The sequence below is a fragment of the Eschrichtius robustus genome, chromosome 2 (genome assembly GCF_028021215.1).
Source record: "Eschrichtius robustus isolate mEscRob2 chromosome 2, mEscRob2.pri, whole genome shotgun sequence".
NCBI classification, from domain to species: Eukaryota; Metazoa; Chordata; class Mammalia; order Artiodactyla; family Eschrichtiidae; genus Eschrichtius; species Eschrichtius robustus.
The window spans coordinates 29308481-29333867 of record NC_090825.1 but is presented as its reverse complement, the minus strand read 5'-3'; the positions used below and the strand labels follow the sequence as shown (position 1 = coordinate 29333867).

At 40.2% G+C, this 25387-nt stretch overlaps 1 protein-coding gene across 1 annotated transcript in view; it reads right to left on the bottom strand.

The window, feature by feature from the left end:
* Positions 1 to 25387, bottom strand: part of SPEF2 (sperm flagellar 2) — a 174551-nt gene that overhangs the window by 47883 nt on the left and 101281 nt on the right. Inside the window, 7 exon segments of the mRNA XM_068535229.1 lie at positions 3333 to 3562; positions 6246 to 6384; positions 8401 to 8529; positions 10726 to 10873; positions 14671 to 14851; positions 18960 to 19111; positions 24025 to 24162. Of these exon segments, the coding sequence (XP_068391330.1) occupies positions 3333 to 3562; positions 6246 to 6384; positions 8401 to 8529; positions 10726 to 10873; positions 14671 to 14851; positions 18960 to 19111; positions 24025 to 24162 (1117 nt within the window).

The window sequence follows — 25387 nt, the reverse complement described above, 5'->3', positions numbered from 1 at the left end:
TTTTGTTTATGTAGCATAATTAGAGGGAACAAAATATAACTTAATCACATTGATACTCCTTGTAGATTTGCTAAAAAAAAAAAATCTTACTTTGGGCTTAGTATCATAATGATTGTTATATGCAAATATGTATGTTGTTTCCTAGAAAAAAATTCATCTATTCACCATACTTTAATATATTTTAGTGAGCTTGAAGTTTGCATCTTAAATATCATAGGTTAAATTGAAATATGTGAAACAGTGTAAGAAAATGCTCACATTTCTTGGCTTAGAAATAACAGAAATTTTCAAGTTCAAGCAGGAAGTTCTATAGGATTCCACATTTAGAAATGTACTACTTGTAGCCAGTTGCTCTATACTTTCAAAATTGTTATTACTTCAACTAAGATCGTCTTTTGAAATTGTAGATTTCTAGGGTAAATACCATGGGATGTATCATAAAAGATTGTTTTCTAATTCTTGGAAGGAATATGACAAACACTTCATGTAAAAGATGGATTGGTGTGTATCCTTTAACAAGAATTAAGAAGAAAGACTCAAGTCAGAGGATGTTTTTGGGGCCAGGGGAACTGCGAGAAGGAGTGAGTGGTAATCATTGGGCTTCTTCAGGCAGGGGTAACATTAACATTTGCTGCCTGACTTCTAAGATGTCAGCAGAGAACCTCTAATTCTGTGACTCTGGGATCCAGAAAATGGAATTATTATTACTTTGCCTTCCCTTTATACATTAGAAAAATGATGACAATGAATATTATTTCTATTGATAGATCCCCTGGTACTGTGCTAAGTATTTTACATGTGTTTAAAAAGTGCCATATGCAATATATATATTTTCAAATAGTATAACTGAGCCAATAACAAAGAAAGGGGTTTAAACTCTTTGCTTATAGACCGTAACTCATTTTGTACCACCAAGATCCCCAAATCCCACAGTATTGTACAGCTTTGTCAATTCTGTGTTAATTACAACAATTATTCTTAAATCTGGATAATTCTCTAGCTTGAGTGGCTGGAGGTTGTTCCCCAGACAGAACTGACCTCTGCATCTGTTTTCCTGCAGTTCATGCAACTGGGGAGGGAGAAGCAGAGAGGCCCCTGACCCTCCCTCAACATCCATACTCAAGCCACAAACCTACACATTTTCTGGTGACTGTTCCCCCAACTTTAAATATCCTCTGTATCCTTGACATCCAGTCACTCTTTACTTCTTTCAATTCCTCCCTCCAACGTGTTTTTCCACACAATTTTCCTGACCAACCTCATTGCACACTGATTCTCCTTTTCTTTGCATTCTTGAGCACTTTTATCAAGTTCAGATTCTGTTCCAGAGGAGAACCTAAATAGAAGTTTATATTTTCTTCTTCTTTGCTTGCCTTTTCAAATTACACTCCAAGTCCCTAGGGCAAGTGGTTTTCCTTTTATACCTACTTAAAAAAAAAAAAAAAATATATATATATATATATATATATATACATATATATATATATATACATAACTATCACCCTTCTCCTTTACCTCCCTTTCTTTCTTCTCCCTTCCTTCCTCTTCCTACCATACTTTGAAAGCCGCTGTATGCTACCAAACTCTGAAAATAGATAAATGTATCAGTTGACATCTTTTAGTCTCAACGGTTTCTAGAGTTAATCTTCTAAGACATACGTTATGTCAAGTTGTAACTGATATTTGTAATTTATGTTTAAGCTTTTAGTTGAAATGCAAACTCTGATTTTGAGGTTGGATCCAAGAATGTATTTCAATTATCGCCATGAATACTAAGGTCCTTTCTGAAAGGGATTATGAGTGGTTGATAATTTTCCACCTACTCAAATGCCCCCCAAAACTTTAAATTTTGACCAGCTTCTAGTCACCCTAGTTTAGGATTAAAGCAAATTATACTTCATATACTTCTTCTTATTTTATATGTAAACAATATGGATAAAATGAAGAGCAAAAGCAACTTTGAAGAAGGAAATACGTAATAAAAAGACATTGTAAGCCCACACAAAGGGAAAGAGGATGGAATCTACCTGACTGAAGGACTGAAGGGATTTCATGAGCTGGGTTTATACAACCGAGATTTTTTCCTGTACTGGCTGATGGCCATATTTTTTTGACCAGCTGCTTCCTGCCTAAATGCTGCCGACCTGAGTTGGTGTTCATCCACTGTTGTAGTGTGTGCCTTTATATCTTGGAGGTGTAGACCCACTCAAGCTGATTAGATGAGGTGACACTTGCTAGGGTAGGGGTCTACCCAGGGAAATGGTTACACCTGTTTCACCCACTGGGCTTAGCAAGGAAGTCTTCAGACTTAAAGTAAAGTAATACTCTTTTGACTAATGAGATCTAATGTGGTTTTCTGGGAATACTGAACTTTAAAAAAATAAGTGAAGTATAACCATTATGAAAGTGAAATTGTGTTAGTACTAGACAAATGTCAGTTGACTATTCTCTAGGGAAAAGTAATGATTTTCCAGTAAGTAGGAGATGTTAGAAGATAAACCTCTTTATGAGAGACAACTTAGTTTAGTGAGAAGGGGCAAAACCTTTGAACCTGAAGTGTCCTGATTGATATGTGACCATAGGCAAGTTCTCAACTGCTTGTGACTCAGTATGCTGACCTATAAAGTGGAGATGATAATCCTACATGTTCTGTCAGAATTACTTGTGCTATCAACTGATGGAATTCATTGATGAATATCTATAAGTAGAAAGATCTCAAATTAAAAAAAAAAAACGCCTGTGTAGATGCTACATAGCCATAATAATAAAATGTGAAGGAAATCAAGAATTTGTGTGCAGAAAATAACATGTACACTTACATGTGAACAGATTAATTAATTAATCAATCAAGCAAATACGTGTTGACAAAGGTTCTGCTCTTGGTCTATGAAACATTGAGGGAAAAGGCAAATATAAAAGGGAAATTCTCTACTCCCTGGTCTCCCTTCCCAGACTAGTGGGGGAGACAGAAACACAAACTCAGAATCCCAGTACAAAACTTAAACTAGAAGTATGTACAAAGACGGTTTCTCAACTGCCAGACGGAGTAATACTCAAATTTACCCACCTGCCAGCCAGGGGCAGGGAGGGCAGGAGAGGAGAAGTACCAGGGATGAGGATCACCGCACTGCCTATGTATTAGCCACTGTCTTGCTCTGTTTAATTCAGATCTATGTTGTATGAAGCAAATATGAGATAAATTAGAATGAAACAAGGGCTTGTTTTAGTGCCACACAATCCCAGAGGGCTGTTTTACTTGTGGACAGGTGATTGCCATCCTGGTTAATCTTAACCTTATTTTGTGCTCTTTTCGTAATAATTACTTTTCCTACCTTTGGGTGCTATCTCTAAGAACTGATCCCGAAGATTGCCAAGCCGTTCGATGGTCAGGGTGCCATTTTCTTCCCTTTCTACAGGTGGAGGGCGTATCGGAGGAGATAGGTCTGGAAAGACTTTTATATCGCCGTTAATGCAGAAATCTTCTTGGTCTAAATAAAGTGCATTCTGAATTTTGGTTGATGTTTCAATGTGATAGCGAGCTACCTCAGTTAATTTTTCCACACTGAAAGTGGAAAAATGAATAGGGTTATCCTCATTAAAAATACTATCAGATTAATAGTGTTTGCTTATTAGATATACACACAGAGTTAACACATTAGAAAATTTGGCTAAGCTAGAAAATTCAATCCGCATGATTAAAAAATTCTAATTTCTCCTCAAAACCGTTTGTAAAAAGGTAGGGTATAAATAAATAAATGTAGAGTAGAAATAAAATACATGCTCATCCAGGGCTAAGAGTTACACATTTTATACAAAACTGAGCAAAAAGAGACTCCACTAAAATGGTTTTATTAGAACATATTTTACTATATAAATGATTATGTCAATAGATGTATTCATTTTAAGTATGAACCAGAATAAGGTTATATGACAGAAAAGCCTGTAAAATATGACTGTTAGAATAACACATTTATTTGGAATCGGGACAAATTGTATGTAAAGTGAATCAAATTTGATAATGGATGTCTAGAAAAGTGGCTTTTCTCTAACTTTATATCAAGGAGTTTGATGTTATCGAAGACACACTTGACAGAGTGGATTCTGAGGAGATAACCCATTGAAATTGCTTTGCTGTCTTCACAGAGAATAACAATTCCCAGCTAAATAACGTGGTATAAGCAGCAGTAGTTCGGAGCCTTGTGGTGCAGTGGGAAGAGCCCTGGAAGCTGAGCTCTCACTGCAGACCCCTCTCCAGCCATGGGTCCTTGGGAAGTGACTCAAGCTCTCTGATTTCCTCATCTTTGCAATGGAGCCAAAAACACACGACTCCATACCTTATGGTTATTCATGTGAAATCACATGGGGCATAGATTTAAGGCTGTACTGGGGATTACAGTTATGGCCTTAATTAAAGGTCACTTTAAAGGCCAGAGAACTTTTATACATAAGTACAATATCACTGTATTACAGAAAGGATCTTATTTATATCTTGCAATAAAGATTGAACATGGCAGAAAAATGCACATTTAATCTGCTTTTATATAACTCTGGAACACCAAATATTTGTATACTGAAAATTAAAAAAATAATATTAGTCACTTTCTTTCAAAAGACAGTCTGGAATTTAATCCGGCATACTGTATTTGTGAGTGCCCATATAGTCTGTGTTATCCAGGTACTTTTTGTTTGATGGTGTTTACGTGCTGGAAGCAAAGGAAAAGGGTACTGGAGAGCTACAGAGCTTGTAGCCCTGAGTGAGGAGGGACTCCAAATGTAGACACCCAGCCAGAGCCAGCACAGCGAAATCAGTGTGCCATCTAGTGGAAGGTTACCAAGAGTAACCTTCTCAGAAAGGGCGGGCGGGGAGGGGGGGCTAGGGAAATCCCATGAAAATGGAAAGTGGGATTTGAAGTTCAAAGGGATCTGCTAGGTCTCACTGTTCTTTTTTTTCTTATCACTGGAGAATTTTTGCAAGAACCAAAAGAGAAAGCATAGTTGGACAGTCCTAGGTTTTAATTTCTTGTGCCCATATTCAGAGGTCAGATATATATACCTAACCTCACACACACGCAGAAAATAAATCTGAGAAATATGAGTTCATCTGATAAAAAAAAGAAACTTGGCCATGTGCCTCTTGACGTGACCACAAGGATGGGTGCTGTGAACCCTAAGAATGAAGAAGATATGCTTTCATTTGTAGGCAGCAGGCAGAGAACGGAACTGAACATCACTGCTTCACAATGCTGATGAGTAACTGACAAATTATTTTAAGCACTACTGCAGTGAGGTTACCAGGCCGAGGTGTGTGTGTGTGTGTGTGTCTGTGTGTGTGTTTTACTATAGAGCAACAGATACAAACAACTAGGCTGAGGATTTTACAACAGAACTTTCATTTTGAGACAAGGACTGGAGAAAACAAACCCTAACAACTGTCTTCTAGCTGGCCGATGTTGCTTCTGAGAATACTTGCCATTTGTATACTATGTATGCCACAACTTCCAAATTTTCAGTAAATGTTTATTGCAAACTGTAGTGTATCACAGAATCGAGATCTAGTAGAAACCTTTAAAATAGCCTGGTTGGAGTGTTTTCTTTTACAGATGAGGCCTGTGGGGCCCGAAGTGGTTAGGAATGCTGTAATATGTGGACAAGGAGAGATTCCCCATCTCCTGGACCATCAGGTTTCCTGACTCTCCGTTGAGGGCTGTTTCCGCCCTGCTGAGCTGCCTCTTTATGCCTTGCAGGGGAGAATTAAGAGGATGAGACTTGCTGTCCCTCACTAGCAATGAGGATCTGGAAAGCCTTTGGAACCCAATAGAAAAGTAGAACTAGCTGTCACAAGGGAATCGGCCTAACGGGTAAAACATTCCTGTGAATGACTTCATCTCCCATTCATTGGCCCTGACTAATAAGAAGTCTGGCATTAGAAAGATATGAAACATTATACTACTTCTAAAAAATATTTTTAAATTGCTTATAGTTTTACCTTGTAAACTAAGGTCCTCACTGAGCAGTGTGAAAACCAAATTTATAAATAATGTGCAATAGCGCCCTTTGATACATGACTTACTATTGTTAAAAAGAGGCAACACAGATGCGTATGTGATTTCCTAAAAGGTCAAAATTTCTATTTGTAAATATAATTCAAGTTTGTAAACACCTTAAAAATCTTTGTCAATTTTGGTCTTCAGGAATTAACAAAGTAAATATTTTAAAATATTTTTAAAAGTCACACTGTACTTTACCTGGCCATTTCTTTCAAGTACCTCTCACCGAGCCACTTTTCCATGAGTTTATATACATCAACTGCCTTTGTTACTAACTCTTCCAGGAAAGCCAATGCTTTTACCTTGATCAGTTCAAGTCTGAACTGTGCAGCTATCTCTATTTAAAAAGAGAAACAAACATTTTTTACATGTTTTATATGTCATGCATTTTCTGATTAGCCAAATTCAGTTTTAAACCAATTACGTTTTAGTCTGTGAAACTTTAGGCATACACTTGATATACCAGTATGGATAACTAATACCTTATCCGTCTCAGAAACAAAACAATGCGTGGTTAGAGTCGTTTGACAGTTTATTTAAACCAAAACTATAATTCAGCTTTACACGTAATTGCACTTTATTGCAATATACCCTTTGATAAATTGGAATGGGAAAACACAAATAGATAATTTCTGAATTTCAAAAAGGGGGAGGGTACTAAGTCTCTGGATCTCCCGTCTCAGAACCTTGGGAAAGCGACGCCATCATCCTTCTCAGCACAGGTGACAGGAGGCCGAAGCCCGTGGTCCCAGTGCCCATTGATGTTCTGGGCACACAGTGAGGTCTGTGGATTTTCCTCTAAAATATCTGTCCAATCTTTCTTCCTTGCTTTTTCTATCACCGCGTTTGGGCACTGCTTTATGTCTCGCCTCAGCTACAGCAACCGCCTCTGTCCTGCTTTCTCCAAGTTCCTTTCCCCTCCTCAAATCCAAATCCACTTCCACCCGCCCCAGAGTAACCCAGCTCACCTGCGCACGTGCTCACAGGTGCTTTCTGCTCAGAATTCTTCACTAGCTCCCAGTCGCCATAAAGGAAATGTAACTTTCTGGGCAGGGCCTATGTGACCCTCCACCTCCCTGATCACTCCTTCCCAGAATGTGCCTCAGACTCCGCAGCTACTCCCCACCAGTCACCTAGCTCTCCTCCCCCATCCCTGCCCCGCCCCCCGTCCCCTGCGCACATTTTTCACATTCTTCCAGCTCTGCTCAAGCATGAATTCATCTGCTCGGAAGTCTTTCTTGACTCCCGCCATGCTTCCTTTGTCCTGTCCGCCTAACCCCAATATCACAACATATTATAAGTGATTGTTTGCATTTCTTTTCCTCTAGATTGGGTTTTATTTTTGTTTGTTTTTTTGTGTTTGTATATATATGTGTATATTTCTTCCAGCTACTACAGGACCTGGCACATAGTAGAAACTCAGTGAACATTTACTATATAAATGAGTGAATTTAGCTACACTAGGGACCACGTATGGAATGAACTGAAGGATGAAGCATACTCAGCAACTGAAAGCAGACGTGGGGATGGGCAACGGGACAAGCATGTGTCCTGACTTCCTGTGTTCAACATCCTTCAGATTTTACACTTGGAATTATGAAAGCGGGTGGTAGGAGGACGGAGAGAGGGAGAAAAGGAGAGAAGCAAGGGGTGGAAAGCATCTTTAGTAGTTAATTGTCATTGAGTAGTTAATGGGTCCCAGCTTACCCAATGCTGCATTGTTATGGTTTTGACATCTAGTATATTGACCATGGTTTCTTTCCAATTAGGATACTTTGGCTCAATTTCTTGATCTTTTCAAATTCCATTTTGAATTTATTATAAGACAACTGGAAGAGCCAGAAGGAGACTATGTCTTGTAAAATTGCTGCTCTCTTTAGAGAAGGAGTCCCTTGAACATTATTGATCCATGACTGGCTCTTCTGTGGTCCCTGTTCCCAAGAACTCACATTCAGGACCCGTTAGCCTTTAGTCAGGGTTTACTTTCCTAATGAGAGGCCTAAATTATTCTTATTATAATATAGAAGCACCTCCTTAGGTAGCCCCAAGCTTTCTCCCAGCCTGTAAAATCACACCAAATCTAAAATACTGCTTTTGTTTCTTTTCTTTGAGATTTTAATTACTTCTGGTGCTCTCCTAACCTCCTCCCAAATTCCCTTTTTGAGATCCCAGCAGACAATCATACGACAGTCAGATCTAGTCTTCATAGGGTCACATGAAAACAGCCAACTGAATGTTGTACCTTTCAGTTAGTTTGCTTTGTGTCCTCATAGACAAAAGCCAGCCAGGGGCTGTTTGCCTACTGGTCTGTTTTCTACTTAAAAGTATCGTCTTAGTTCTTTCCAATTGCTACCTTCAAACTGCAGGGCAGCAAGATGCTCTTCCTTTATTCTGAGCCTCAGTTTGTTTTTTATTTCCGTTTCTTCAGCCTCCTCTGCTGTTACTATTACAGGAGCGGTTTCTGCCATAGGTGGGGATTTACCTGAAAGGGCAATGAAACGTGCTGAGTTACCTGCCAACATACAAGTGTACACGAAGGGACTTGGATAAAATGAGTACAAAGTGGAGCGTGCAGGGCGATACACGTCTGGTGATTTGGAAAGGAGAGACCCCGGTCCAGACAGTGTGAGTGATGAAATATTGATAATCTTTCCTTGAGAATTCTCCATGTGGTGTCTGGCTGGACACATATAATAATACCCCATTCGTCTAGCATCATGGAAAAATGAGGCGTGTGGCTCGTGCAGACCGGGTTACAGACACCAAAGAGGATGCAACTTAGTGTTTGGGGACAGAAATTAGCAAACCCCAACATAGCGTTGGCCACCTGGAGAAGTACCACTTCACAAGGGATACTTGTATTGGCCAAGTGTTTCCCAGGTCCTCATCAAGAGAAGATCAGAGAATAACCTCAAACAGATACGGTGGAAATGTAGCTGATGGCCAAGAATTCGTAATCTACTTCATTGTCTTTTAACTAGTGCTTAAATACAAGTACTTCAATGATTACACACGAGAATTAGAAAATAAGAATTTGTCAGTGTTTGGGCTTCCCTGGTTGCGCAGTGGTTAAGAATCTGCCTGCCAATGCAGGGGACATGAGTTCGAGCCCTGGTTCGGGAAGATCCCACGTGCCGCGGAGCAACGAAGCCCGTGCGCATTAACTACTGAGCCTGCGCTCTAGAGCCCACGAGCCACAACTACCGAAGCCCGAGTGCCTAGAGCCCCTGCTCTGCTACGAGAGAAGCCACTGCAATGAGAATCCCGCGCACCGCAAGGAAGAGTAGCCCCTGCTCACCACAACTAGAGAAAAGCCCGTGCGCAGCAACAAAAGACCCAACGCAGCCAAAAATAAAATAAATTACAAAAAAAAAAAAAAAAAAAAAAGAATTTGTCAGTGTTTGAGAATTTGCCCATAAGAAATGGCAGTGAGATTCTAGCTGCAGGCCCAGCTTGTACTATTCTACTTAGTTCAATAAATCTTTCTTGAAGGTCTGATCTCAAGGGGTTCAAATTTTGGGAAGAAGACAAATGTAAACAAAGAAATTGTAATAAGATGTGTTAATTTCAATAGTGAAGGTAAGTATAAATTACAGATGAAAGAGCCCTTAATCTCTCTGGGTTTCTGTTTTAACATCTGTGAAATTAAGAGATTGGACCCAACCAATTATTCCATTAAAGTAAACGGAAGCATTTCCTTCAAATGCTGCTTATTTCCTTTATGTTCACCATCTGAAATGGACCAAGGTCGCCTGTTCTTTACTGTGGGGCTGCCCTTTCCTTGGCTTCAGGGGCCACCACCTCCCCCAACCCCCATCCTGAGGGCTTTGTCTTAACTCCTACTGTAGCTGCTTGGATGGACTCCATCTGGAAAGCATTTTCTACCCCACAGATGGAGTGAGATAACCGCACTCTCCAGGGACCTCTACCTCCCCCATAAAGAACAATGATCGGTCACATGTCTGTCTCTGCCATTAGACTACAGTCCTATCAGGGCAGGGACCACGTTTCTGTTTTTTTAAGTTTACCACTGTGTCCTTAGTACCCATCCTCAGCATGTTCTGCACGGCGGGGGCCTAACAAACACATCAGGAGCAACTGATCAGTGGAAGGACTTTTGCTCCTGTGCTTCCCTCTCTTCCTCTCTTGCCTCAAGTCACTGCAAAAATGTACAAGTGGAAACATTCAGAGGGGAGGGTAATGTTTGTGGTAGAGCCCACCCTTTCTCTTTTTCATTCCATCCTGCCTCTGAGGCTGAGTTTTAGGTAGGAGGCCTCCAGGGCAGAAGGACTTGCTTGAAAGAAACCTGAAACCTGAATTAGACCTGAAATTTACATACTCAGAATTAGCTTTTAACCCTTTCTTGATTAAGGCAGCCAGTGTCAGCCCTCTTGCACACACTTTTCAGATTACATAGTGTCATCTTGGAGTTCTTTTCACATGTTCAAAACTGTCTTTGAGATTTATTTCACCCTGGATACACTTGGCTATTCGGAGAAACGCTGGCATGGAGAATGTTTGCCAGCTAACACTCCGGCTCACAGAAGACTGGGTCTCGAAGTAAAACCTAATGAACAGCATTCTAGTAGCTCAGAGGCTCCTGTGCCTGGTTAAGTGCTTGTTCTCCAACAAGGAGAGGTTAAGCAGCCAGGGTTCTGGATGCTAAAGCTGTGAATACCTTTTCCTTTTTTGTCCTCTTTTTTTTTCTTGGGCGGCTCCTTTTTCACTTTTTTATTTGCAGCTACCTGAGGAGGTTTTTCTTTTGCGTCTGCTGGCTGGTTTTCTTTTTCTTCTTCCATGAGCCTCTGATGAATTTCAGCAGCCACCTGGTTGTATAAGAGCAACATTTCAGTTAATACAACATTTATGAAAGACGACAGCCATTTGGATTTAGCCGTCACCCAATTCCATTGAAACCTCATTCTACAGCAAACATGCCATGTACTCAATCTTTACAGAAGATTTAAAAGATTCTACTTGAATGGAAACCTGTCCCTGTCCCAAGATGTAGCTTTCCTGAGGCCACCTGTGTGGAGGCCACTCACTTTCTCAAGCCCTGCCTGCCATTCGTCTTTAGTTACGCAAACATTTCTTTCTTTTCAATATCTCAGACCCTATGGATTTAACACCCACTATTCTTCCAAGTTCCTGTGATTTCTTGGTCTTCAACCTGGGGCATTCCTCTATATCACTGTTTCTCAGGTTTTTTTTTCATTATTGGTTGTTTTTAAGTCAGTTTCTCCTAACCACATTCCCCTTCCTGAAATTTTAATACTGCAGAAGGGTATCTGCCTATGTATTTTATGTGTGTCTGTGCTTCATACGTAAAATTGGTGAGAATTTTTCATGTCCTCCAACCAAGTTTTGGGGGCACATGCCCTGTATTAATTGGGCTCATGGACACTCGAATCCTGGGCTTGCATTCCATTCTAACGCTAGACATCACCCCGCCAAGGTGCAGTGTTCATGAGGATGACCTGTCCCACAGGCTAACTGCATCGCTGCTTCTTAACTTCCTCTACTTGGGGGAAATTTCAGCTTCTCTCCATATCAGCACCCTCCTTCTTTCACTCTCATAGATTTCCTGGTATGAGAGATTAGTTGTGTGGTCACAATACAATAGCTGATGAAAGGCGGGCAGAGAGGGAGGTGTGTGAAGTGCGGCTGGGATCCCTCCATCTCGCCTATGAGGCTGGCTCTGCTCTGCAGGCAGCAGGAAAACCTTGTCTTGGGGCTTGTACAGCTGGGGCTGTGCCTGCAGTTAGAAAGACTGGACCTTTTGAACCATGTTTTTCTCCGGATATATGCCCAGGAGTGGGATTGAATTTGAAAAAGAATAAATACATGTATATGTATAACTGAATCACTTTGCTGTACACCTGAAACGAACACAACATTGTTAATGAACCATGCTCCAATATAAAATCAAAATTAAAAAAATAAAAAAGAGAAAGACTGGACCTGCTAAAATAAGTTCACCTGCCCCTGGTGAGGTGAAGGGCGTTTACGGTTGTAAATCTGAGAAATGACAGCTGAGACGAGACTCCCAAAATGAAGAAAGAAAACCCACACACACCATGGGGGCAGTAGCAACATATGGCTGAAAACTTAAAAATCTCAATAAGGCAGCTGTTGAGGAAATGGAGGTCCATGGGAGTTTATTTATTTATTACAGTGCTTTCTGTGTCCAAGCCTGATGTTATTCCTGGGGAGAATTGGGTGAGGGGCCCAGAGGAGAAACAGGAAGTTGCATAGAGGTGAATAGAAAGATGAAGAAGGCACAATCTAATCTCTACTCTCAAAGAAGCTTGCGGTCCTGCGGGTGCGAGAGACCAGCCAATTCCTGTCCTCTCCAGATTCCCACCACACTTCATACCCACGGCTCAGCATATCACTGCCCCCAACTGTTCTACGAGTGTTAAATCTTGTCCCCAATCTCCAAATGAAATGAGCGCTCCGGAAGGCTGAGCCAGCCCTGCTTCTTGGTTTTCTCCATAGCTTTTAGCATCTGTGCTATGCTCATAGAAGATGCCCAGGAAATGCTTATCGATTGATGGAATTTCTTTTAAAATAATCATATGCTACAGAATACACCCACAGCTTCTTCTGTATTAGCAGAACCTTGGAGGGATGCAGAAATGTTTCAGAGAGCAAGGCAGTTCTTTTGTGGGTGTGTATGCGTTTTTTTAATCAGATGTTCTTTTGATAAAAATGGATTTCATGATATATACTGTACTTTCAAATTCTTGGTAAAGCTGAAAGCAGACTTGTTAAGATTCTTCCCTAAATTGCAAGCAATTCAGTTTTGAATGTGTTCTTGCAAACCACGGTGAGTTAGCAATTTCCTTTAAAATTGGATTTTTCTCCTCTGTAAACAACCTTGTGATGATGATGATGATGATAATTATCATCATCCACATTTTTCTGGTCCACTTCCCTCAAACACCTCTGGGTCTCTTTCAAAAATTAACATAATTCACAGTACATCCAGCAATCTAGCTTGTAAGGCTGAAGAAACTCTAGAAATAACGCTTTGACGCTGTGGGTGTTAAACATGACTTATTTCTTTGAAATCATTGCACACCTGCTAATTACAAGAAAGTTTTACTAAAAATTAACATAACGTACTAAATGAATAGCTCTTGGTAAAACCGCTGTGTAGCGAAAAGCCCGTGTTAAAGTGCTCTCATTCCCATTGCCCTGATCTCGGCTGGTCCCGTTCTCCCTGCAGCAGTTTACTGAATCAGGCCTGTCTCATCTGAAATTCAAAGTTCACTTAAAGACATGTAATATCAAAGTCATAAAAGTCTATTAGAAATATAAAAGCAGGATTCAAATGTAAGTATTAGGAATATTACTTACTAAACAATCCTTCCTCCTATGCTTTCTATGTGGTTTTCAAAGGTTCACAAGCAAAGTGGTACAGTTTTGAATAACTTTCTTAATATAATAATCTATTATATTTAATGTCTAAAAAACTTTCATATACATTATTTCATTGGATCTTTTCAACCATTCAAGAAAGGAAAGATAAGGTAGAATGTCTCCCATGTTACAGATAAAGAATCGAAGACTCAGAGAGGTTAACTGATTTTCCTAAAATCACACAGCTTAAACAAGAAGTGTAGCCAGTGCTCTTTGTGCTGTATGATACTCTCTTTCTAATAATCTAATATTTAAAATCTCATTTCCCCAGGTAATTTTAATGGGATTCATAAGACTTGTAAGTTGTCTTTATGTTCAATTAACAGGAAGGATAATCATTCATCTACTTTTTTTAGAACTTCTAGATCCGGTTTCCCACTCTCTGGTGCTTGGTAGCTGTAGTCTTTGCGGTGATCCCCCTTGCCATGACCATCATCATTTATATGAACATCAATGTCACCAGCATAGTGGCAGCAGCATCTCAAGAATGTGCTGAGGACTCAGTACTGTGTTAGATGTGGGCATCATGCTAGGTGTAGTGGATACAGAAAGTTTTAGAACCTAGTTAAGTATTCAGGAAAACACTAATAAGGTAAAAATCACAAACAATAACCTAGATACTAAGAGTCAAAAGTGGGAGAGACAATAAATGCTACAAGGATTAGAAGAGCATGCAATCAGAGAAGGCTCAGGCTTCAGGAAACAGACAACCAACTGGTTGGGAATCAAGGTAGGAACTAGTTCTGAAGACTTAAAGAAAGGATAGGCTGAATTTCTGACTTTAAAACTGCAAAATCGGGCCCTACTGGACCCCATTCTTAAATGGCAAGGTTGGCTAGGTGCCTCTCTAGATGGGGTTGTTACTTCCACTTGGCCACAGTCCCACTCCACCCTATTGCCTTATACTTAACCCATCTCACTGACATTTCCTGCTTGGCCCTGTAGAGCCCTGCACTTGGAGCCCTGGGCCAGCATAGAAAATAATCTAAATGTTGGTTCACTCCTTTCTTGACCTCATATATTTTCTGATTGAACTGTTTCACTTCTTATTTCTTTCAGAAAAAAAGAAAACACTTCTGGGAGGTATAGATTTATATTGTGAACATTGTGTAAATTTTCTGTTCATAGCATATTACCAGCTTTGGAATTTAATGAAAGGGTATTACTGAAAGGAAACGTAGTAACCAGCACTGCTTACCATGTGAGATATTGCTAACGAAGACTGCTGCCACGTGTCCATCACCATCTTCTCAGCGGCCTCCAAGTTTAACTCTATGTTTTCCAGTGAGTAATCGATCTTACCCTTCAGTATGGCTTTTGTTTTTGGTTTGGATAAAGCTGACTCTGGAGAATTGGGTCTTTGAGGAACTAGGGGAATTCTTGGGAAAACCAACAAAAAAGAAATATAAAGATTTTATTTAACAGAATTCTATTTTTGTGTCCATGTTACTTGGTGAATTTCGTTGTCCTGCTTTAATCTCAATTTTCAAAGTTTTCTTGGAAGAACTCTTTAGATGGAGAAAGGACTAGGAAAGGCTGTATTATGGCCTACACCTCCTAGAGAAATGGAAATAAAAACAAAAATAAACAAATGGGACCTAATGAAACATAAAAGCTTTTGCACAGCAAAGGAAAACATAAACAAGACAAAAAAGACAACCCTCTGAATGGGAGAAAATATTTGCAAATGAAGCAACTGACAAAGGATTAATCTCCAAAATTTACAAGCAGCTCATGCAGCTCAATATCAAACACTCAAACAACCCAATCCAAAAATGGGCAGAAGACCTAAATAGACATTTCTCCAAAGAAGATATACAGATTGCCAACAAACACATGAAAGGATGCTCAACATCACTAATCATTAGAGGAATGCAAATCAAAACTACAATGAGGTATCACCTCACACCAGTCAGAATGGCCATCATCAAAAAATCTACAAACAATAAATGCTGGAGAGGGTGTGGAGAAAAGGGAACCCTCTTGCACTGTTGGGTGGGAATGTAAATTGATACAGCCACTATGGAGAACAGTATGGAGGTTCCTTAAAAAACTACAAATAGAACTACCATACGACTCAGCAATCCCACTGCTGGGCATATACCCTGAGAAAACCATAATTCAAAAAGAGTCATGTACCACAATGTTCATTGCAGCTCTATTTACAATAGCCAGGACATGGAAGCAACCTAAGTGTCCATCAACAGATGAACGGATAAAGAAGATGTGGCACATATATACAACAGAATATTATTCAGCCATAAAAAGAAACGAAACTGAGTTATTTGTAGTGAGGTGGATGGACCTAGAGTCTGTTATACAAAGTGAAGTAAGTCAGAAAGAGAAAAACAAATACTGTATGCTAACACATATATATGGAATCTAAAAAAAAAAACCAAAACTTGTTCTGAAGAACCTAGGGGCAGGACAGGCATAAAGACGCAGACATAGAGAATGAACTTGAGGATACGGGGAGTGGGAAGGGTAAGCTGCGATGAAGTGAAAGAGTGGCATGGACATATATACACTACCAAATGTAAAATAGATAGCTAATGGGAAGCAGTCCCATAGCACAGGGAGATCAGCTCTGTGCTTTGTGACCACCTAGAGGGGTGGGATAGGGAGGGTGGGAGGGAGATGCAAGAGGGAGGAGATATGGGGATATATGTATATGTATAGCTGATTCACTTTGATATAAAGCAGAAACTAACACACCATTCTAAAGCAATTATACTCCAATACAGATGTTAAAAAAGGAAAAAAAAATGTTTTATGGTCTAGAAAGTCTACCAAGAGGAAACTAGAGACAAGCAATGTTAAAACATAATTTTTAGGTCTAATTCTCAGTAATTATGAGGAGGGGGATTAAACAATGGCAATTATGAAGAAATGCAATTTTGAAATTTATCTGGGATATAAACTTCCGACAAGGTGTAAATCAGTCATGAAAAGCAAACCAATAGAACTGGACGTCACTTCTTTAAAATGACTAGCAGTTGGCTTCCGGAAGTAGACAGTTAAAAAGCAGGATATGACAGATGTGAGGTCTGCAAGGGGGTGTCCCATGGAGGTGTGAGAGCTCCCGCAGCCCTCCCCACCCTTGAGAATGGGTGATGAAGGCTGTCTCTGTTTTGTGAAGTGCTGTGGGAACACAGAGTTAAGCTCTCTCTCCCCCTTTCTCAATCATATTGCTGCCCCTATCTAGAGATTTTAGAGCTGCCCCTGGGAATGTTCTATCCCTGAAGGATCCCAGGATCTCAAAGGCTAACTGCAGGGAATGATCCACAGAGCAGAATGTTAATTGCGACTGGGATTCCCCTCGGTGATAGAACATAGGAAGAGCTTTCAGCTAGGGCAGAGAGGAGCTCCAAGGATGCCTTTGCTAAAATTTGAGGAGGAACAAGCATTTGGCTTGGCAGACTCAAGTTGCTGGGGACCAGAGCAGGGATGCAGAAAGCTGGCTGTGAACTCCAGCACACAATTAGCTTGGCCTTGTTTTGAAGCATCAGATGAGGTTTTCTGAAGTTGGCTCTTTGAGTCTCATAGCGCTTGGAATTCTGACAGTGCACCGTGCCTTATAACGGCAACGTGTTGAGGGTCTACAACTCAGTATATGTCCACCCACAAGGACAGCTGATGTTTTAATAATCAAGTAGTGCTCAATCTCAGTCACTGAGACGTGAGATTCACGTGTCTAATAAGATAAAGGCTGTGTGATCATCTCTACATGTTTAATACGGGGAAATAGGCATTCCTAACACCTTGCTTTGGAGGACAGCAGTGGTGGCGTATCATTTAGAAAAGGGATCTGGATTTGGAATTCATTTACTGGGAAAAATTCTGGTCAGCTAGCTCTCTCACTATCAGTAGATGTATCAATAGATACGAACTGGGGCATGTCACTCGACTTTCTGAGGCTCCATTCCTTCTGGAAAAATACAAATATAATAATAATATTGTCACACATTATTGGTTATTAGTTAACACCATTATTATTATTATTATTAGGTTGTTGGAGGAATAAAATAGACAAGCTATGTGAACATGCTTAACACTGCTCGTTTCCCGATACATATTAAAGAGACTGGTTGGTTGGTTTGTTGGTTGATGCCTTGATTGGCTGAGAGTTCCAGGCGATACTCACAGCAGTGATCTGAGGTTGAGATTGGTGCACATTGTTTTGCAAAAAGTAAGAACTGGCTGTTCTTTTGCCTGTTTCATTCTACTAACCAACATTAATAGCTTCCCCATTATGCCTGACTTGCTATTTTCTGCTAAGAACAGAATGCCCTGCTACTGTAGACATTGAAACTTGGCCTCTTTTGATGACTCTGATGGGTTCATATCACTTTGGGAAATTTTTATTGTTCTTAATTTCAAAGTTCTCTTTCAGAAGCTTGCTGAGTTAAACATTTCTCTTGTATCTGTGTCAAAAAGAGGGTTCAGACTTCTTGTGTATTCTTGCTTACTCGTGGTCCTGACAAGGACATGATGGGACCAGATGGAAGAAGCCTAGAGAGAAAAGGGCCTCAGATCACTGTGGAATCCTATCGTGCACAGGCCATTTCAAATCCTTCCTGGAATAAGGGAGGGTAAAATGAGGAATGTAAGAACATGCGATACTCACAATTAAAATAGTGCATGTGAGGAAGAAGAGTTTGTCATATTATGCAATAATATGATGACGATAATAGTCATCACTTATTGAGAGTCACTGGGACTAGGTCTCAGGTCTTCTGACTCCTAGGCATGGTGCTACGTGTTTTGAGGATTTCATTTTCTGTAATCTTCACAGCAACCCTACTTTACAGATAAGGAAACCAAGGCTTAAGAGAGTTGGGGTGACTTTCCCAAACAAATTGTTTTAACTTACTTACATATAACTAGTAATTGCCTGAAAATGTCATTTTTCGTCCACCCTTACCACCAAGTTTATTTTCTTACGGTGGGAATCTGATGTTAGACTACTACTAAGTTTCAGTCTCACAAAGTCATAATCACATATGAATGAGTCTTTACTGTTTCTCAATTTCCTAACCTGTAAAAGAAGACTCATAACACCTTCCATTGTCATTTATATAATGTCATGCACACACACAAACACACACATACACACAGAGCAGCTTGGGACATTTCATAAAAGTGGTAGAGGGTCACGATCCCTTACTAGAAACCCTTGTGGTCAAAAGTGTTTAATAATTCAGAATTTGTATATACTGTACATTCCGTAATATCCCCAGCGGTCTGTTGGAAGCACTCTGTAACAAAACACACTATATCTCTGCAGCAAAAATGAGTAGATATTCACTATAAGTGGGATAAATAATGCATATCAATAGTCTTGAGTTGAAGTTTTCAGTTTTTAGAGTTTTTTTTGGATTTTGGATTAGCAGATACAAGATTGTGGTTTTATTAGTGGTATTCAATTTAAAATCACAAAGCTTTATGTTGAGACTGATTACAGTGCAACGTGATAGCCCGCCTTACCTAAGCTGGAATTCCAAAATATCTTTACTATCCAGTTGGACCAATGGGACTCGAGTAAATCTCTTAGTGTCGTCTGTTGGGATTTTACATTCCATTCCCCTGTAATAATCTTGAAGCAGTCTCTTCGTATCTTGGAAACGGTTCAGTTCTGCCTTTAATAGAAAATATGAATGTTAATACCCAAGACAGAACAAGCTGATCTGTACATATGTTCTATATAAGCCATGTAAGCACTATTTTATTTTTTTATAAGATTATTTATTTATTTATTTATTTATTTATTTTTGGCTGCATTGGGTCTTCGTTGCTGTGCGTGGGCTTTCTCTAGTTGTGGTGAGCGGGGGCTACTCTTCGTTGTGGTGCGCGGGCTTCTCACTGCGGTGGCTTTTCTTGTTGCAGAGCACAGGCTCTAGGCCTGTGGGCTTCAGTAGTTGTGGCACGTGGGCTCAGTAGTTGTGGCTCGTGAGCTCTAGAGTGCAGGCTCAGTAGTTGTGGCACACGGGCTTAGTTGCTCCGCGGCATGTGGGATCTTCCCGGACCGGGGCTCGAACCCATGTCCCCGGCAATGGCAGGCAGATTCTTAACCACTGCGCCACTAAAGAAGTCCCTGTAAGCACTATTTTAAAACATTCAGGTTGAAATCAGTTTTCTGGAAATTAAGAAAGACAACTGGCTTCAAATGTATATCTAAAATTTCATAACAATTAAAGAAAACTGGTGAGTTTGCTTTCTCTGTACTTAGTACGTTTTGACATTAGGAATTCTTCCTGTGTCCAGTATTCAATCAACCAATATATTAACAAACATTTGAGTGTCTTCTGTCATAGGTAACATATTAGTTGATTTGGGAGATACCAAAAATATTATATATACAAATACATAATATAAATACAGATACAGATACAAAAAAACCGAAATGCAAAATAAGACTAGGTTTTGGTCCTATAGGACTATGTAATGTAGCTGTGGAGAAATAACAAATGGTGAGGTAAAGGCATAATGTAGAGCTCTCTTTCCACAGTTTCCATTCTTGCTCAACAGGAACAGAAGGGTGATCACTCGTCCATGCTGACAACGAAATCCCTCTGCTGGCTTTGCCAGTAGGTGTCTTGAGGGACAGGAAACGGAGAAGCATAGAGGAGCATCGGTTATTCCCAAGTGACTCCCTTGCAGCCAGGTCGTTTCCCTTTGCAGTAATGGTGACATGCATGCACAATGAGACCCTGCACAGTGTCGATTACACAAACGTAGAGCATGAGTTTTCCAACCTGCTCTCCCATTAGGTGTCAGATCAGTTAGCCTATCTGTGCTTCTCTCTGGTGGTGTAACCATGACCTCCATCCTTTGCTTTAGTTAGTGGGGCTACTTAAACCAGTACCTGAGGGTTTAAATATTGAAGCTCTTATTCAGATGTATTCCATAACAGTTAGTTAATTATAGAAAGCATCTTTTCTAAAAAGAACAAAACTGACCTGGTGTTCAAAGCCCTTTGCTGAACCTAACCCAGGATATTTATGACGGGATCCCTATATTCAGCAAGCAATTAATATGGCCATTTATTTAATAAAACATCAAGAAGTAGTCTTGTACTACCATATTCACAGTTTGGAACAAATAAACGTCTGCTCTGCATTGTAGTCTACAACAAAAGACAAGGACATTTTCAATAGGTTTCTTTTTGATACAGAAAAGTGTATGCCAAATTGCTCCTGAAAAGCTGTTCTCTGCATTATTAAACTTTTCATTATTAAACTTTTCTTCCTGTTTCACAGGAAGAAATTTATTTGGTTAATTTGAACCTATGTTGTAAATAAAATTACCATTCATATATAATCTTAAATAATAGGACATGTTTTAAATGCTGTACTAGGATTTTAAACACATATATGTTTAACTTTTCAAGCTAGCATTTTGAAATGATTAGGAAAACTAAACATTTTTCTCTTTCCCTCAGAGAAACCAAATCAAGCTTTAAAATATTTATTTATGAACTAATCTCACAGTTTGACAATAAACGTTTGCACCTTTTGTGCTTAGATTTGGTAAAACAGTAGAGAGAAAATGATTCTTGTAAACTATACTCAAGAGAATCTGCACGATACCACATTTACAATGAGTAGCATGCAAATATAAACCCAATTTGGACAAATTGAGTACTGACTAATAACTTTGGGGAATTAAAGAGAAATGTTGTGAGGCTATAAATATTGTTAATAAACCCTAATATTACATCATTTGGTAAATATATTTAGACATCAGAAAATTATTTCCTCCTTAACTTAGAGAACTGAACTCTTTAATTATGATTAAGTTTAGTAGATCCTATTCTATACAATTGGTATTCGAGACAGTGCTGGTATCCATGCCTTAGGCTAACCTTGTTATATTATTCTATATAAAATATTAATTTATTTGGGGGAACATAATTTGATTCATTATACAGCTAACTATGAATAAGATGCCATCATATATCATATAAGCAGAATTGATCAAAAGTCCTCTCACATGGTAACTAGTAAGTAATGCTTTCTTAATGTTTCTCTCATCACAGAAACTTAGTTTTGAAAGATATCTTAGAAATCATCTAGCATAGAGTTTTCTAAAGTTTATTTTGTAGAAGCTTTGTCCTATAAGCTCTTAATGAGCACCATGCTGGGAAAAAAACAAACAAAAACTTTGCAACGTCAAATAATTTCAGAAATGTTGGGTTAACACACCAAAAGACTTTCTTTATTGCAGGGCATCTTAGTATCTTAATATGTCAATATGCTTGTCAATCTCCCAGGGAGAGGGAAGGGTAGAGTACATAGCCCTTCCCAAAGTCTTCTGATCATCAAGTCCTTGTTTTGTGAAACATCTTGTAGGACTAGTGTTCCGTGGAATCCACTTTGGGAAACACTTATCTAGGCACAGGCCCTTGAAAACTTTCATGAAGATTCTTTCCCCTCCATAAATATGTGCAAGCTTCTGCTTATGAGCTCCTGGACCAGCAGCTCAAGTGCCTGAAAAGTCTGTTATTCGATGGAGAGTTCCAATCATTAGGATCGTTCTTCATTTATTGAACTGAAATCTACTACTCTCCTGTAGTTTACAGCTTTGGGATTTTATAGGATCATGCCAATCAGTGCAGAACTAGGCTTCTGTTCTCGGTGGCTAGCCTTTAACTATGTGAACGCTGATGACAAAGCAGTGGTCAGGGGTACTGGCTCGGTCCAAATCCCAGCTCTCCTACTACTGGCATGTGGCACTCGGCAAATCGCTTCATCTATGTTTGCCTCAGTTTCCTCATCTGTGAAATGAGGATTGTGAAAGAATTCACAGCCTAGGGTTGTTGTGAAGGTTTACCCTTCACATGAAGAGTCCTTAGAACAGAGTAAGAACTTAATAAATATTAGCCTTTATTTCCTTTACCCTCTTTTTTCCTAGTTGGCTTTAGATGTGGATTCTGTTTCTCAGGGAGAGGGTCTGAAACGTAGGTCTTGTGGGGGGTAAGAGTTATACCGTTTCCAAAAGAGGCACGTATTGCTTGGACTAATGGGAATGATTTACAAAAATTCTCTAATCCCTTTGCCTTCGTTATTGGGTTTCAGTTATTTCTACCATAAACTTTTGAAACAGCTGTTCCAGCATTCACTCTCCGCTTACCCAAACTGGTGTCCCGGGGATGTTACCCAGGCAGGTTTAGGCTGCTGGCTGTCTTGCCTTCATCCTCAGCACAGCCCACGCCTTGTAGCCCCCACCTGGATCCCAGAGTTAGCAATCAGCGAGGCTGCTCCTGCTTCTCAGGCCGCTGCCCCCCGTGGTCCAGCTTGCCCTCGAACCCCGGGCTTGTCCCTGTGAGTGCTGGAAGTACTCGCATCCACGGTCACTTGTTGAACAAGGATTTCTTGAACACCTACTATGCGCTAGCTCCGGCGATCCTCAGCTAAATATTCTCATTTCCCGCGGTAACTCCTCCTGTAAGCTAATCAGTTCAAGACCTGAAAGGTACCCTTTTCCACTCTATCCTCACTGCTATTTTCTTAGGAAAAAAATACTCAAGTAGACACAGCTTGACCAAGACAGCCTTCATAATCCTCTCAGCATGACTAAACTATAGACAGGTTTCTTCCTAACTCCAGACTCCTGACCTCCCTTTTCTTAGAGTATTTACTTTAGGAAACTTGTCTTTGCAAGTCCATTCTCTGTCCCTCTGAGATGTAAGTCTTTTCAAAATCTTCCTGCTGGTTTTAGAAATCAGAACTGTCTCTTTCAAGAACCTGGGGACCATCTCTTTGAAATGTAAGCATATGAAATGAGAATAGAACTCTTATGTCCTCCTCTGGGAGGAGAGGAGTCTGACTTAGGAAGACACCTTGCTCCAAGTTGTAAAACTACGTGCGTCAAGAAGAGAAGGGAAAGTTTACTTTTCCTTTAGACGAGGCCAATCAAGCAACACAGGTTGCGCATGACACCCCACCTTGCCCCAGTTCTTAAAAACTCTCCAGCACTTATTCTTGGCAGAGCTGGGTCTCCAGACTTGGTCTGTGCTCTCTCCCTTATTGTTGACAATACCTTGGCATAAAATCAACGCCTGTCTCTTCAACTTGTCCAGTGCAATCCATTATTTTAACGGGCTGCAGAAATAAATTAATCTGATTGTTCCGATGAATGGTCTCTTTTTCCCATCTGGACACAAACGTTTTTCGGGAATCAAGTGCCTGCTGAGTCTGATCCAGCCCACGCTCTTGTGGCAGGACTGCTTTCCCGGGGACACGTTGGGTGTCCGCTGGGAGAGGCTGGCGTGGTAACGACCCAGGACAGACACCATCTCTGCTGTCCCCTCCACAGCTCTAGGCCACCTGGAAACAGCTGGTGAGTTGTAGCTTGAGATGCTACCAGTTCTGGTGTTTGCTTGGCCGGGGACAGAATGGCTTATTTCAGCTAACCTCCTTGGCAAGTTGGAGCTCAGGCTGGGCAGAGTGCTGTGCGTAAAACAAGCCCCTCGCATTCCCAGAGGAGTGGTTACAGGACGGACGTGGCCATGGAGAGAAGAGTCTGTGTCATCCTGACCGGCCGCTCTTACCTGCATCAGTGAGAAGAAATGGTTCATCGCAATTCCCATCGAGTCCTGCAACCAGCTCTCGTTAATGATGGCCAGACGTTCCTGCTCTGCCTCTTCCTTGCGGGCATCACAGATGTCCCACAGGCGGTCCCGTAAATCCTGAACACAAACACTGCTGTGAGGCTTCAGAATCACAGCTCAGATGACCTCCGTATAATACCACTAAAATCCTTTGCCTGTCTTAATGTGCCTGAAGAAAATTTAGACCTAATACACTCATATATTTTATCCCTTCGGTCAACAAATATTTATTTTGCTTCTACTCTGTCAGGCCTTAACTTTCTAAGACCCCCTCAGCACACCTTGTGCCCAGGTCCACAGTTTACTTTATTCATGCGGGGCTATGTTTTAGGTATTCTAATCCTTCCTCACAAGATTTGATTGGCCGGAAAAGACCTTTCAGGGAATTTTTGAGGAAATGGTGTATTGTTGGCGGAAGAAATATGTTGCTTTATTGAATCCAAGGGCATAGGCTTGTTAATTAATCATGAGTGGAGCATGTCATTCTCCAAGAAATAGGGTCTGAGCTTAATAGGATTGTCTGAAAATAAGCTTTGTATTACAGAACTAGTGAAAAAAAAATCTTTTAAAGATCCCGGCTCTGCCACTTACCAGATCCTGAGGAATAACGATGATAATACCTTTCTATGTGTGTCAGTGTTCAGAATATAAGTCATTATACTTATATTGACTCATCTAATGCCTCACAACCACCTTGGGTCCTATTATTTTCTTCATTTTGCAGATGAGGATACTGAGTCAGTCACAGAGAGGTTATTTTCCTAAAGTCACATTATGAGCAAGTGGTGGAGTCAGGATATGAGCCTGTGGTCTTGTCTATACCACTAGATTAGGGCTCAGTTCCTTGACCTGTGAAATGGGGATATTATTTACCCTTTGGATGTGCTGCAGTTAGCCTAAGCCTATAAAGTACTTAGCACAGTATTTAGCACACAATAATTCCTCAGTTATAAACAGTATCATAATCTTATTCATAGCAATAAAATATCTGTTTAATTAAAATCCCATTAAGAAAATATATACAGTCCAATAAAACTTGACAGTTTTCACGATCATAATAATTTATTGAACATTTACTGTGTGTTGGGCATTGTGTTCAGTGCCTGACGTTGATTACCTCACAAATCCCCACAGTAACCAAGGGAGAAGTTTCTGATGAGAAATTTGATGCCCAGAGAGGTTGAGTCACTTGCCTATGGTTTCAGCGTGGTGAAGGCAGGAATTTGAACGCAAGCAGTTTGATTCCAGTGCCTACAGTGGATTTTACTTCTGTGATGCTGTGTTTATGGAACACTTAGCATTT